Below are 16,537 nucleotides of genomic sequence, written 5' to 3'. Positions count from 1 at the left end.
TAAAAGATCTGGAACAGAGTACTTAAAAGCATTTCATAACACAAGATTTATTCTGTATCTTTGTTATGCTTACTTGTATAGGCTGCAAACTATATGAGACATGAGCCATACATAAAATAGATAAATCAAAGGGATGTATCAATTTGACATTTTCTTTCCTTCATAAAGTACTTTACAGCTAATGTGAAATACCATTAGTAATCCAACACCAAGTCATAAACTCGCAGCGTCTCATGGAAGTGCAGATGCACCTAGCTAACAAACACAAGTTGTGAGCTAACAACAATGCCCCAAAATGTGTCAAACAGAATATCAAGCATTCGGAATGTACTTGTATATTATTATAACATGAAAAATTAAACAGACAGATACAATTATTTATGGGTATTGTTTTTTTGTGAAAACACCCTATTGTTAGCAATTGTTCTCTGTTACAGATTACACTGGTATTTGGCTTGTATTTAATGAAGTAGCCAACGGACGACTTGCAAGGCATTTGATTCTCAAACTACACATGGATGTCCTTATCCTCTCATGCAGTTATACATCTGGGTGTTCCCCTTCTTTCTCTACCCTGTTAGATCCAGTTTGCCCTCTTTACTCAAGACAGTACTTGACACCTTTTTATGAAATATTCAGTTTTTTGGCATTCTGTCACGAAAAACACAATAACTATTGACATGCATGTTTCAAGAAGATACGTTGACTATTTTTGTCCCTTATTAATGCTGCATAAAGGGACTCCCTGTACAACTGTGGTAGTAAAAGTGGTATATCAGAATGTAACATCTCACATCAATGTGCTATATGAACATTGTTCTGGTATATCCCTTCCTAGCATAGCCCACCTATTTATAAGCAGTTTTTTTTTTTACCATGACAATACTTTATGCCACAAGAATCAGAAGCTCGTACAATAGCTCCAGGACAATGGCAGGGAGTTCACTTTCAGATAGTGGTCTCCCAATTTAGTCAAGCTTCTGTAGAATGAGATGGAGCAAGCAAGTCAGAGTACAGATCTAATATCTACTCATCTGCAATATTTAAGCAACACATTCACATTTTTGAGAACTGTATGAACAGGTGACGAGTTCAGTAATAGGTAATGTGTATTTTTTGTATGTCATGAGTTGGTAATCAGTGCACGATGGAAAAAAAGCTACTAAAGCTAGCTTTAGTTTACCACATACGTATCTCTCTAAACTACATCAAAATTGAGTTGTTTTCTGCTGTATGTTACTGATTCATGAGCCACTGGCATCTTGTGCATCTTCCTTTCATGTTGAGTGGAGTAGAAAAGCAGAGCTGAAAATAATGTTTTACCCAGGCTCTGCAGGCACTTTAGCTGAAGTGAGTGTAGCAATTAGTGGATCAATTTCATACAAAATATTTAAAAAAAAAACAAAAAACCTGTTTCAATTAGGACAAACATGGCCGACTGTTACAGTACTAATATGCAACAGCATGTATTCATCACCTACCTGTATTCATCATTAGGGTGGGCAATCTCAACAATATCTCCAAGAATGATCTGAGGAAATACCTTGGGGTTTACCATTAATTCATCATCTGCAGAAGCAAAAAACACCCATATAATGTAGTTAGGCAACAACAAACAGACATGTGGCAAGGCCTTCAGTCCAAAGAAGTGTAGATGGTCAATAAAACAAATGTATTTAACACACAAAGCACAATAGGAGCGTAATTGCTTTTCACATATTTCCTAACTGCTGATCCTACCAGGGCCTATGTCGTATTTTTTTTTGGTAAGACTTGAAAAATGAGCACCCTGCATTGGCAAAATGCAATCAAGCACTAACAAGTAAAACTTTAAATTTCAAAAAAAAGATGGGCTTAGACAGACAAATTGGAAGCAACAATGCTGTACCTAGACTGTGCAACTTTGTAAAGTATCTATAATTGAATAAAGTGCTTCTGAAGAATTACTAGACAGGTTCTGCCCTTACTTACAGTTAGTATTTTTTGCAACAAATGCCTTGGAAAAAAATAATAAAATAAAAAAGATGCCACCCCTTTAGTAACCTTAGGTAACAATAATTAAGCGGAGTGACACTGAAAATGGATATTATTTTGAGCAACATAAAGACAACCTCAGCTACTCTGACAATGCAATCTCCGGCCAAAAAGTTGATAGTCTGCAAGCTTCTGAAAAGAGTACCCCAGATTTCTACTGAAATGACATTAAGAGCATGTATAAGTAATGAGCTGTCAAATTACATAAAAAACAGTCTGTGCGACTAGCGCTCCCTCCAATCACGTGTTCACTACAGCTGGGTACGCTGCCATTACAGAGCAAACTGCATTACAGCCAAATTAAATAATCATGCTGGTCGTCCTGAGACAGAAGTTAGGATTTTAAAATGTCTATTGTACTTCTGTTGCATATTATTTTTGACAGGCAGTTATACAACTTGTAGCGTTGCATTTATTTGTTATTTAATGATGTAAACTGTATGTTTGAATGTAAATTTCTGACATTCATTCAAACAAAAAAAGGTGCTAAATTGTTTGTTTATATGGAAAAAGTTAACATACTTCTGTATATTTTAAAGACCACTATTGGAAGCAAATTATACTTTTTAACTTAAAATAATTGCCTTTTTTAAATGAAAATGCATTTAAACCATAGTTTAAAATGAGGAAAAATAATTGCCTTTTTTAAATAATAAATGCATTTAAACCATAGTTTAAAATGAGGAAAAAAAATACCACAACAATAATAACCTCCATTGCTACTGGACAATGGTGATATAACTGTCTACCATTTCTACATTTTTTTTTGTTTATTTGTTTAAGGTAAACACACTATTGGCACCACCGATCCAACCTTAAAAGAATTTAGCATTAAAGGGTTTATTTGGTCTGATTACAAAAGTGACACCTTGTCTGATCAAACATTGCTGCTTCTCAGACATGTAAATGCATTAATAGCAAACCGTTATATTAAACTTTCTCCTTTGTCTTAACATATCAAAATCAATGGCGACATCTGTTGGTCAAAAAGTTCATTGCAGAATTGACAATTCTGCCAATCATTTACATTTCAAAGGGTCCACCTTTGTCAGGTTGAGCTGGAGATGGTGTTCCTTGATCCAGAATGCAATATCAGAGAGTTTAGCTAATGCCAATCAGTCCACTGGTGGGGACAACAGGCATAGGTGTGTATCATCAGCATAGAACTGATAAGAGAAACAATGGGACTGGATGATAGGGTTTATCAAAGAGATACAGAAGAAGAAGAAGTAGAAGAACAACACCCAGTACCAATGCTTGGGGCACCCCTATACTCATTTCATGCACCCCTGACATTTCTCCACGCCAAGATGAACGGTAGGATCTGCCAAATAGGTAGGACTCAGGCATCCCGAGGGCCACCCCAGTGATGCCAGTGTCAGAGATGGTGGCAAGAGGGATTCAATTGAATCCAGATCACAGTAAAACTTTTGGTCACTTGGACAATTAGTTGTCTTAAAGCTTTGTTAATCTTGGATAAACCAATTATTAAAAATCTTTCTGGACAATGATACCTTGTGGTTAATCTTAGTATCTTTTTCTTTTAATTTCTTGTTATTCATTCGGGAGTTGGGAGGGGGTTGTTATCTTTCATTATATTATTGTTTATTTTGTGAGTTTCTGTAAAAAGCCAAACTTCCAACAGCTGCTTTTATGTGGCTGGTAAAAGTTATAACTACAAAACAGAAAAATTAGACGACATTAGTACCTTTTGAAATTCGTAAGCAGTGTCTTCAAAAGGACCTTGCCTCACTCCGCCACATCCCTTTTCACAGAAAAATGTTATATCATTTGATGAAACACCTACAGCACAGTGTCCTCGTAAACGTCTTCCCCTTTCCCCTACTGCCTGACAGTTGCTCTGTTTAGTAGGCGGCTGTACATAGCACCCTATGAAAGGCACTGGGTTTCCACGCATATCCATGATGTGGTTGTGTTTGGATTGGCTAACGTTACATGACTGCCAACTTGAATGCTTTCAATAAAGCAAAATATTGATGGCAACCAGATGATATATATCAATTTAGTGTCGGGCAAGGGTGTGTTCAAACTACACCAATTTCTTTCTTTTTCTTTTTAATATAACATTTTATTAACATCAGATAACATTCCACACGTGCAAGTCAAGTTTAACAAAACTAGGTTCAAAACAAATTGACCCCCACCCATGAAAAAGAGAGCTAGGACAACTAGCTCTTTAATAATAGTAAAAATATTATATATTTTTATATATAAAATATTATAACTTTAATAATAGTAAAAATAATATTTAAGTAAATAAATTAATAAAAATGAATAGAAATAAAAAAAGAGGGGATAGAATCCACTCCCACAATTTAAATGCTTACTCTAAAATATTATTGATCAGATCCTGCCATGTTTTGAAAACGTTTTGTACAGATCCTCCAAGTGAGAATTTGATTTTTTTCCAATTTTAGATAATATAACATCAAACTACACCAATTTCAAAATACCAAAAAATACTTTGATGCTCATATGATTTAGCATTCTTTCTTGCATTCAGTTTTCTTGTCAAAAGTTGTGGTATGTACACCGCACAATCAAATGGAGACAAGGTTCACAAATTTGATGCCAATCTCACAAAAACACCCAAAAAGTGACCATTCTTCATGTGACTTTGCCAAAATGGCACTGAAAAAGATGGATGTATTCAGCTTCAGATGAGACAGCATATAGGCATTCCTGCTCTTGTCAGAGTGCCATTACTTTCATGTCAGTTGTTGTGACTGTAGTTGCCTCAAGCTTGTCCTTTGGATTTCCTCTCATGCTATTGCTAGGTATTGCTCATGACTGTTCACTAAATCTCACATTGAAAGAATTTATGACAATAACTTCACACATGCTTAAATATGTTGAGGTGCCTGCAACAACTCAAAGACTGGGTCAGAATGCACATCCAAACTACTCATATAATTGATAAGCAAATGTCACAAAACATTTGTCAGCAACAGGAAAATCAGGGATGAAATTTTGTGGTTTGTACCTGCCTTAAAGACAAGGCTGGTTTCCGTCTGTGAAGACACAAATTACTAATAATGAAAGACTGGACAAGCTAAGAATCAGTCACACAGAGGAAAGTTAAAGGATCTAGAATGATCTTGTGATTTCTAACCATGCAAACAAAAAAGTAACAGTAATTTTATTAGGAGTATACATAGACCTATTTGAGTGAACCAGCCACAGGGGATGCACAAACCAGTGTGTTTCTTCGTGCCAGTCCCAAGCCCGGATAAATGGGGAGGGTTACGTCAGGAAGGGCATCCGGCGTAAAATTTTGCCAAATCAATATGCGGACAACAATACAAATTTCCATACCGGATGGGTCGAGCCCCAAATTAACAACGACCACCACCAATACTGTTAGCCAACAGGGTGCTGGCGGAAATTGGGCTACTGTTGGCTGAAGAAGAAAAAAAGAGAAGAAGAGGGGGGAGACGTGTCCGGAGGCAGGAGGAGAGGAGGAAAGTAAAGAGAGTGAAACTGAGGGTAGGAACTTTGAATGTTAGCAGTATGACTGGTATGGGGAGAGAGACAGCAGATATGACGGAGAGAAGGAAGGATGACATATTGTGCGTGCAAGAGACTAAATGGAAGGGGAGTAAGGCCAGGTGACTCAGGTGGATTCAAATTGTTCTATCATGGTGTGGATGGGAGGAGAAATGGGGTAGGAGTTATTCTGAAGGAACAGTATGTCAAGAGTGTTCTGGAGGTGAAAAGTGTGTCAGACAGAGTTGTGATTATGAAGCTGGAAATTGGAGGAGTGATGATGAATGTTGTTAGTGCATATGCACCGCAAGTTGGGTGTGCGATGGGTGAGAAAGAAGATTTTTGGAGTGAGTTGGATGAAGTGATGAACAGTGTATCCAAGGGACTGAAAGTGGTGATTGGAGTAGATTTCAATGGGCATGTTTGTGAAGAGAACAGTGGAGACAAGGAGGTGATGGGTAGGTATGGTGTCAAGGAGAGGAATGAAGAAGGTCAGAGGATAGTGGATTTTGCCAAAAGGATGGACATGGCTGTGGTGAATATGTATTTTAAGAAGAGGGGAGGAACATAGGGTTACGTACAAGAGTGGAGGAAGATGCACACAGGTAGATTACATCCTATGCAGAAGAGTTGATCTGAAAGAGATTGAAGACTGAAGAGTGGTGGCAGGGGAAAGTGTAGTTTAGCAGCATAGGATGGTGGTCTGTAGGATGACGTTGGAGATCAAGAAGAGGAAAAGGGCAGAGCCAAGGATCAAATGGTGGAAGTTGAAAAAGGAAGACTGCAAGGTTGAGTTTAGGGAGGAGATGAGACAGGCACTGGGTGGCAGTGAAGAGTTACCAGACAGCTGGGAAACTACAGCAGATGTAGTAAGGGTGAGAGCAAGAAGGGTGCTTGGCATGACATCTGGAAAGAGGATGGAGGAAAAGGAAACCTGGTGGTGGAATGGGGAAATACAGGAGAGTATACAGAGGAAGAGAAGAAGTGGGATAGTCAGAGAGATGTAGAAAGTAGACAAGAGTACAAGGAGATAAAGCGCAAGGTGAAGAGAGAGGTGGCGAAGGCTAAAGAAAAAGGTGTATGATGAGTTGTATGAGAGGTTGAACACTAAGGAAGGAAAAAAGGATCTGTACCGATTGGCTAGACACAGGGACCGAGCTGGGAAAGATGTGCAGCAGGTTAGGGTGATAAAGATGGAAACGTACTCACAAGTGAGGAGAGTGTGTGGAGAAGATGGAAAGAGTACTTTGAGAGGCTGATGAATGAAGAGAACAAGAGAGAGAAGAGGTTGGATGATGTGGAGATAGTGAATCAGGAAGTGCAACAGATTAGCAAGAAGGAAGTAAGGACAGCTATGAAGAGGATGAAAAATGGAAAAGCAGTTGGTCCAGATGACATACCTGTGGAAGCATGGAGGTGTTTAGGAGAGATGGCAGTGGAGTTTTTAACCAGATTGTTTAATTGAATCTTGGAAAGTGAGAGGATGCCTGAGGAGTGGAGAAGAAGTGTACTGGTGCCAATATGTAAGAATAAGGGGGATGTGCAGAACTGCAGTAACTACAGGGGAATAAAATTGATGAGCCACAGCATGAAGTTATGGGAAAAAGTAGTGGAAGCTAGGTTAAGAAGTGAGGTGATGATTAGTGAGCAGCAGTATGGTTTCATGCCAAGAAAGAGCACCACAGAGACAATGTCTGCTCTGAGGATGTTGATGGAGAAGTTTAGAGAAGACCAGAAGGAGTTGCATTGAGTCTTTGTGGACCTGAAGAAAGCATATGACAGGGTGCCTCGAGCGGAGCTGTGGTATTGTATGAGGAAGTCGGGAGTGGCAGAGAAGTATGTAAGAGCTGTACAGGATATGTACGAGGGAAGTGTGACTGTGGTGAGGGCAGCGGTAGGAGCGACGGATGCATTCAATATGGAGGTGGGATTACATCAGGGATCGGCTCTGAGCCCCTTCTTATTTGCAATGTTGATGTACAGGTTGACAGATGAGATTAGACAGGAGTCCCCGTGGACTATGATGTTTGCTGATGACATTGTGATCTGTAGCGATAGCAGGGAACAGGTTGAGGAGACCCTGGAGAGGTGGAGATATGCTCTAGAGAGGAGAAGAATGAGGTCAGTAGGAACAAGACGGAGTACATGTGTGTGAATGAGAGGGGAGGTCAGTGGAATGGTGAGGATGCAGGGAGTAGAGTTGGCGAAGGTGGATGAGTTTAAAATACTTGGGATCAACAGTATAGAGTAATGGGGATTGTGGAAGAGAGGTGAGAGGCATGGTGGAATGGGTGGAGAAGAGTGTCAGGAGTAATTTGTGACAGACGGGTATCAGCAAGAGTGAAAGGGAAGGTCTACAGGACGGTAGTGAGACCGGCTATGTTATATGGGTTGGAGACGGTGGCACTGACCAGAAAGCAGGAGACAGAGCTGGAGGTAGCAGAGTTAAAGATGCTAAGATTTGCATTGGGTGTGACGAGGATGGATAGGATTAGAAACGAGGACATTAGAGGGTCAGCTCAGGTTGGACGGTTGGGAGACAAAGTCATAGAAGCGAGATTGCGTTGGTTTGGACATGTGCAGAGGAGAGATGCTGGATATATTGCGAGAAGGTTGCCAAGTATAGCGCTGCCAGGGAAGAGGAAGGCCTAAGCGAAGGTTTATGGATGTGGTGAGAGAGGACATGCAGGTGATGGATGTAACAGAGTAAGATGCAGAGGACAGAAAGATATGGAAGAAGATGATCCTCTGTGGTGACCCCTAACGGGAGCAGCCGAAAGATGAAGACATAGACCTATTTGAGTAAGTAAACAGTAAGTGGCCAAAGATTAGCATTACTTAATTTGCATGCAGCAGAGGAAAGGCTCATGTTATGGTATAGTCAATCATGTGTGAAGGCCCTTTCCAATAAGCCCAACATGATAAGCTTATAATGTTACTGCTGGGTAAACGTACCTACTACAACACTTAGTTTATAACAAACAATAAAAAGACTACATCATCAAAGGCCAGAGCTTAGAGGAGGGACCCCCAGGTTTGGTTCTGGAGGCGCACAGTGGTTGCAGGTTTTTGCTCCAACCCAATTTATTAATGAGAAGCCAATTATCACTGTTAAATCAGTTATTGCTCAAGCAACATTTTCAGGAACTCAAACTTGTTAAGCTTGCCAACCCTTACATGATTTTTAGCCTTAACTCCAATCTGGTTTTGTTAGCAGTAAGACACAAAAGAGACAGCCGTTCACCATCTAAAGTATCTCATTCAATCTTGTGTGCATTCATCAAAAACATTCTATTTTAATAAAAATAAGGGACTGAATATTACAGATCTTTTTTTAGCCACAAACCAATTGACAACATCTTTGGAAAGGAAAAAAAAGACAATGCACGAAAGACCTGATGTAACAGAATGAAATCAAATATATGTTTTTTTTTCTTTCTTCAAACTTCAAATTATGAAAAACAATGCAGCCACTGAAGCCCTCCAGGAACCCCAATTTAGGTCATTTAAGATCAGACAGCAACATATCAAGGACACAAATCACTAAGATTAACTTTAACTCACCGCTTCCCCCAAACCCTTTCTTGTGGATGACAAGTTTATACACTTTGTTAGTCCTCATGATGACAGCTGTGAGTCTTGAAAAGCCCTACATGGGCCACTCCATGAAGGCCACTGGAGTTTCAACACCTGTAAGAGTCCAGCAATAAAAAAAAAATGAAAGTGCAACTGCTTGCATATATACAGTACATCCTTAGTCAGTTTCGTTCAGAGTCAATTGCCTTGGAACTTGCTGAAATTTCCCATAAAAACTGGTAAAACCCCATCTATTCAGGGCATAGAAAACTCACAAGACCTCCTATACATTATGAATGGACAAGGTGAACTGTTTGCCGAGATTGGGTGTTTTTTTTTTGTGGCTCTTTTGACAACTGGACCTGTGGAATTGTGTTAGTCTGGAGGTCAGCTACTAAAATTCAGTCAGCATCAGCCAACTGTTTCCTTGCAGTCTTCAGAGCAGAACAGAGGAGTCTGTACTAACGGATCTCTTGGTCTCACTAGTATCGTGCTTCATTGACCATTGGTCACCATACTTGTCAAAGTTATGAACTCTGTGCCTGCTGCAACTGATTGCTCTCCACTTTATTGCCATTATTTGCCAAACCCTCACAGACCATCACAGATACAGAAGCTCTATCACAATCTGCCAACCTTTTAAGTGACTTCCCATTCTAGAATATTTCATTCACCCTGTTGTGAGGCATTCCAAGTAGGCTCTCCCAAAAAAATTAACTGCGCACTAAAAGGTAAGGGGAAATAGGATCCAACTGATTTTTTAGATCACTTAGCAGGTTAAACTGCAAAGGACTGAAGATTTGGTAAGGAGGGGCAACACCTGCTTGGTCTCATAGCCTAGCTGGTGGAGGGCAGAGAGCCCACTCCTACTGCAATAACACTGAGTGGAGCGAGCCTGCTGATGGTATGGCAACACTGTAGGCCATGATATAATTTTTTGATTTGAGGGAAGGACACAAGTTTACCCATAGTTGCACTGTATATGCTTTTGATTTGCTTTTCGACTCTGAAAAATAAACACCAGTTAACTTTGGGTTAAAGGTTAGCAGCAGTAATATTGTCACATGTCCAGATTACATTGAAATTCTTATGCGACCATGACGCAACATGGTGCCAGTTTACCCTTAATGGGCTTCAACCTGTACCCTTGTGTTTTTGCTGAACAGATCGTTTTCAAAGCAGGGGGCATTCCCTTCTTCTTACTCCTCTTGTCATTTTTAACATTTCTCTCACGTCCCATCTTAAATTGACTTTAGATGAAAACAGTCTCCTATTTCTGTCTTCTAAAATGTGAATTTGCTGGTTTCCCCTGGTATGTGCGAGTGCAACATTTTTATGGGGTTTGCCAGATGCCATATTTAACACTGCAAAGTCTAGTCTGCAAGTATGTGCCATCACATAAATAAAAAGCAACTGGTTTTCTCTTAGTTCAAATCCTACAGTCTGAGAAAGAGTGGCTCTTCTCTCAGCTCTCTCTAGCAACATTGTACAGTAATCCCTCCTCTATCGCGGGGGTTGCATTCCAGACCCCCCCCCCCGCGAAAGGTGAAAATCCGCGAAGTAGAAACCATATGTTTATATGGTTATTTTTATATTGTCATGCTTGGGTCACAGATTTGCACAGAAACACAGGAGGTTGTAGAAAGACAGGAACTTTATTCAAACACTGCAAACAAACATTTGTCTCTTTTTCAAAAGTTTAAACTGTGCTCCATTACAAGACAGAGATGACAGTTCCGTCTCACAATTAAAAGAATGCAAACATATTTTCCTCTTCAAAGGACTGCGCGTCAGGAGCAGATAATGTCAGAGAGATAGACAGAAAAAAGCAAACAATCAGAAATCAATAGGGCTGTTTGGCTTTTAAGTATGCGAAGCACCGCTGGACAACGCAGCTGCTAGGAAGGGAGCAATGTAAAGGTAGCCTTTCAGCATTTTTTTTAGAGAAGTGTCCGTATCGTCTAGTGGTGCAAACAGCCCCCCTGCTCACACGCCCTCCGTCAGGAGCACAGAATGTCAGAGAGAGAGAGAGAGAGAGAGAGAGAGACAGAGAAAAACAAACAATTAAAAATCAATGCGTGCTGTTCGAGCTTTTAAGTATGCGAAGCACCATGCAGGAAGCATATCGCTTGACAAAACAGCCCGATTTAAGCCCAGCAAGGAAGAGAGCAATGTGAAGGTAGTCTTTCAGTGTTTTTTGAGGAGTGGATGTATCTTCTAGGGGTGCGAACAGCCCCCGTGCTCACAATATATTTGAAGAGTTTTATTTAATATGTAATACATGCTCTGATTGGGTAGCTTCTCAGCCATCTGCCAATAGCGTCCCTTGTATGAAATCAACTGGGCAAACCAACTGAGGAAGCATGTACCAGAAATTAAAAGACCCATTGTCCGCAGAAATCCGCGAACCAGGAAAAAATCCGCAATATATATTTAAATATGCTTACATATAAAATCCGCGATAGAGTGAAGCCGGCGCGATATAGCGAGGGATTACTGTACTCTTCTTGTAAAATAAGGATCACCCATCTCCAATAGATGTATCCTGTATGTTCTTAGCAGAATGGTTCACTGTCTCAAGATTTAACATTAGGCCATTGCACCTTCTAAGCATAACTCACCTGAGGCAGAAGCTCTTCGGCTTTCCCCAAAATCCTCACAGTTAGATTGCAAATTCTTCTCAAGCATCACTCTTATTAATCCACTCCTAAAGACACAAGAAAAGATTCCACTGATAATGACTTGTACTGTAAAGGTATTCTTCTATCATTCATCCATGTCCTGATCATGTACTGTATGGCCAAGACAGATATAAGGTCTGTGATACGGTTTGCATATTTGCTGCTGGAGATCCACAAAGGGAGAAAACGAATCACGTATCATAAAGTAAACAATTTTAAACAAACAGAAGGTGGAGGAGCGCAAGGTCTCTAACATCCACCAGCTCCGTGATGTCGTCATGGAGGAGTGGAAGAGGATTCCAGTGACAACCTGTGACTCTCGTGTGAACTCCATGCCCAAGAGAGTTAAGGCAGTGTTGGAAAATAATGGTGGCCACACAAAATATTGACACTTTGGGCACAATTTGACCAGTTTTCACTTAGGGGTGTACTCACTTTTGTTGCCAGCGGTTTAGACATTAATGGCTCTGTGTTGAGTTATTTTGAGGGGACAGCAAATTTACACTGTTATACAAGCTGTACATTGGATCAAAGTGTCATATCTTCAGTGTTGTTCCATGAAAAAATATAATAAAATATTTACAAAAATGTGAGGGGTGTACTCACTTTTGTGAGATACTGTGTATATATATATAAATATAAATAAATTAAAGAAGCCAATGGCGACAATGTCATAAAATGAAAAAAGATGTAAAAAGCATCCATGGAAAATAACTCGCATGTCATTTCTCCAGTCGTATGCCCAACATTTTTTTCAAAAATATTATTTAATTGTTACTTCACATATCACAAAGACATTGCTGTTTATGTTGTTCAATGAAAGAAACCACTAAATAATATTTTAGCAGACAAATGCATGCATTCTGCACATGTTTAGCTTATGACTGGATAACTGACATGTGGATAATGTGATACATGTTTTACAAGATTTTTATTCCTTTTTTTTTCATGGACTTTTTCACTAACTTGCCATTGTATACAGCATTGGTCGCCATTGGCCTGCACTGTATGTATCATAAATGTTTTTCTCTCTGCTCTGTATGCAAACACGAGATTGAATTTTCTTTCTTGGCCATCACTGCAAACTACAAAAAAATAAAAATTTTGGGTGGAGTATTCCATTACAAGAGCACTGTACTGTATTAACAGCAATATTTTGACTAGAGCTCAGAAATAACACCTCACACAATAACGCCTGATGCCATAGGAGTTAACACATGTCAAAACAATACAGTTTAGTAAAAGTTTCTACTGACCATCTCCAACTTACTTCACATTTGCCAAATACGTCACTGTATCCAATAACTAGCATGCAAAATGATATTCTTCTGTGCTCAGTTTCTGAGATATGGAGGCTTTAAAAGGGGGATTTTAGTCCTAATTTTCTTGAAAGTGAGTGCTATTAAACAAATGGCAATGTTCCACAAAATAAAAATTTTGAACTGTTAATACATTAAGTTTTTTCATATTGTTCTTTAGTACTTGCTGCCTTTAGCGTCTAAAATAATTGGTTCACAATTTCTAATGTATGGCTTGCTGAAAGCTGTATTAATAAAATGAATTTATGCTTCAGAGTAACTTTGGCCTCCTGTAGCTCTACACTAAGCCACATTTGACGGCCATTTTCAGCAAGTCATAAATTAGCAACTGTTAACCAATTATTTACATGTTAAAAACCGTAATGAGAAACAACACGACAAAACTTCACTTACAAGGTATTAACAGTTCTAAAATCATGACCTATGGAACATTGTCATTTGTCAAGTGGCACTCGTTTTTCAATAAATTAGGACCAAAATTCCCTTTTTTAAAGCCTTCATTTCTCAGAAAATAATGAAGATACACGTTTGTCACGCATTCGTTTGTATGTACAAAGACATTATTTTCAGTAAGTATGAAGCAAATCGGAGATGGTTGGTCGGGAAGCTTCTGTTGATATCACGTGGACTGACCGCTATATGTGAACTAAACACCCATTATATTTAAAAGCAGGTGGCAAAGGTGCAGAAGGTCGTGCTCACAACGCAGCCATCAGGTGAAACAGTGGTAACCCTGACCAGATAGTGGACCCGACGCTTTCATTCCCCCAGCATTCAAAGTTTTGTGTCGTTAAACACCAAGTCTGTTTCAATGCGTTAGTGCCAAATTCAAACAAACAATAGTCTAAAACAGCCACAGATATAAAGTTAAAGTAATGCTCTTTCTCCTCCTCGCTTGTTCACATTTAGCAGAAGTAAAAACAAAGTCCCTGAACATATTTTAAACTAGAAGATGTATCACAAAGAGCCTTCATTCGCTATAACAGTCGATTTAGTAAACATGCCACTCACCTCGACTGACGGACCTGTCGGGACAAACGACTCTATTTGTTTTGATGAGTTTTGCTTTTCCTCGATTTGGTCCAAATACCCGCCGACAACATACTAGAACTTGAATATAGACATGCCCGACATAGCCACAGCATGACCTGAAAGTTTCATGATGCGTACAGAAGAGCAGTCAAAGCAGACATTGTCCTACATTTTCAACAAACTCCATTGGTTCCATTCCATCTGAATTAGTGTGGTGCTGAGGTGTCACCAATTACATGGCTGCACTCGGGTGGTAATCTGGGATCGTCATGTGGTGGGTGTGGCAATGCCCTGTGTCGCTACCCGATCTGCGTGCCTGCCCGATCCGCACGCGCAGGCGTATTGGAAGTCTAACGTACCGTAAAGTGTTCACGCATGCGCCAAACAGATTGGGCAGTACCGTAAAGTGTGCGAAGACGTAGCCTTTCAATACGCACGCGCATGCGGATCCACCCGGAAACAGGGACTTGGTACTTCATAGACATAGATATATAGATAGACGCCGCATTCACTGTGTTGCTCAGTCGACACGATACGTCAGCGCGTCCGCCATATTGCGAGTGGCAAAAGTGCCATTTAAACTAATACAGGTAGACGTAGAAACCGGGTTTTCTGATGATAAACAATAACGTTTAAAACAGTATCGTTTACATACAACAGATTTTGTCGAATCGTTTGAATGCAATTATTTATATCCATTTATACATTAATAATGGCAATTATTAAATAATAATAATAATTATTATTATTAAATAATTCCTCCCATATAAGTAACATTTCTCGGACTGCCTTCTTCCATCTCTGAAACATTTCTAGACTTTGTCCTGTTCTTACCCAACACCGTACTGAAGTATTGGTTAATGCCCTAGTCACCTCACGTATAGATTACTGTAATGCTATTCTATCTGGCATCCCACAAAAACTTATCCATCCCTTACAACATCTTCAAAATTCTGCTGCCAGGATAATAACCTGCTGCTCTAAATCCACTGAACATATTACACCGATTCTCTCTCAACTTCACTGGCTCCCTGTTAACTACACAATACAATACAAAATACCGCTCTTAACATTTAAAGCTCTCCACAACCTCACTGATCTCCTACAGACTTGCACTCCTCTCGGTCACTCAGATCCTCATCTGCAGCTCGACTTTCTGTACCGCACATCAAACTCTGTGCTATGGGAGCTCGAGCGTCTCTCATTGTGCTCCTTAACTCTGGAATTCTCTTCCCTCTCATATACGTCAGCTCAATTCAATAACACATTTTAACACTGCCCTCAAAACTTATCTTTTCAAAGTGGCATACCAATTGTGAATTTTGCGCTGTTACTGCCAGTTATCTTTGTTTGTCTTTCTTTTAACAGTGAAATGATCCACTCAATGACAAAAATAAACAATTGTATTGTATACAAATTGGCTTAATAATTTCTGAAAACATTTCACTCATTCCTCTCTCAATCTCTCTCACACACACATGCGCGCGCACACACACACACAATGTGGTTACTTAAATATATACAGGATAGGATCTAAAATCCTTGAAACAGAACTGTCTTCCATAGCTTTTTCCGTGTGTTGCCACTCTGTAATTTGAGTGTTCAGTCTGGCAATATGGTGCAGCCTTAGTTTGTGGAAGACAGACACAACTAAACATGAGCATAAAATGATGGTTGTCAATTTCAAACTGTGTTTCCTCAATGTGCTCCGTGAGAAAAAGCACATCATCTGAACCAATCTCAGCCCGAACAAACTGATTGATCAAAGACCCACTGACAGCTCGACTGTCGACTGTCGGATAACACGCTCAGCTGCTTTGACCACCTTGACTGGACCCTCAGAAGGAATCATCAAACCTCCTTTGTTTTTTAATGTGAGCGAGTGGTAGCTTTGATCATGTGATGCCGGTACAGCATCTGTTACCAAACTAGCATGGCACACATCACAGGACAGCTTTCTCAAAATCCTGTCTAAGGGCTACCTACCACTGCTTCCTAAGGTGGATTTCTTTGGGAAACCTTCAAAGTTTGACAAATGTTAACAGCTAACAACAATCTACAGTTAGTGACTAAATACGTTTGGCCAAAACGTTGCATGGAGGCTCACTTGAACACATAAATGCATAGCTTTGCTACCTTAGCCTGGCGTAGCTCAAGTTAAGATTATAAAACGGGATTTTCTAATTGCCAAATATAACCAAAACAATAGTTCAGCCTTACCTATGAAATGTAATCCCTGTGATCTGGTTTGGTGCGTACAGCGGTTTGTACAATCCCAAGCAGCACATGCGTGAGGCATCTTTATCCATTACTTCACTCCACAGCAGTACCACTCACAATATGGCGACGACGTTGACGTACGATGCTGCTGGTCATGAGGCGTCTAGT

The 16,537-nt window shown here is 39.8% G+C and overlaps 1 protein-coding gene across 7 annotated transcripts in view; it reads right to left on the bottom strand.

Moving 5' to 3' along the window:
* Nucleotides 1-14,369, bottom strand: part of depdc5 (DEP domain containing 5, GATOR1 subcomplex subunit) — a 93,795-nt gene extending 79,426 nt beyond the window's left edge. For 3 of the 7 annotated variants that reach the window (XM_028824386.2, XM_028824389.2, XM_028824388.2), the window contains exons 1-4: nucleotides 14,129-14,355; nucleotides 11,739-11,824; nucleotides 9,106-9,231; nucleotides 1,482-1,569 (exon numbers count right to left, since the gene is read on the bottom strand). In XM_028824386.2, the coding sequence (XP_028680219.1) occupies nucleotides 1,482-1,569; nucleotides 9,106-9,163 (146 nt within the window). In that variant the 5' untranslated portion in view covers nucleotides 9,164-9,231; nucleotides 11,739-11,824; nucleotides 14,129-14,355. Of the gene's footprint in view, nucleotides 1-1,481; nucleotides 1,570-9,105; nucleotides 9,232-11,738; nucleotides 11,825-14,128 lie in introns of all 7 variants that reach the window. The other 4 variants (XR_007933910.1, XM_051921246.1, XM_051921245.1 and 1 more) reach the window with 4 other exon arrangements.
* Nucleotides 14,370-16,537: the final 2,168 nt, after the last annotated feature.

The sequence above is a fragment of the Erpetoichthys calabaricus genome, chromosome 18, assembly GCF_900747795.2.
Source record: "Erpetoichthys calabaricus chromosome 18, fErpCal1.3, whole genome shotgun sequence".
Classification (NCBI taxonomy): domain Eukaryota; kingdom Metazoa; phylum Chordata; class Cladistia; order Polypteriformes; family Polypteridae; genus Erpetoichthys; species Erpetoichthys calabaricus.
Note: the sequence above shows the minus strand (reverse complement) of the source record. Positions and strands in the feature narration are given on the sequence as shown.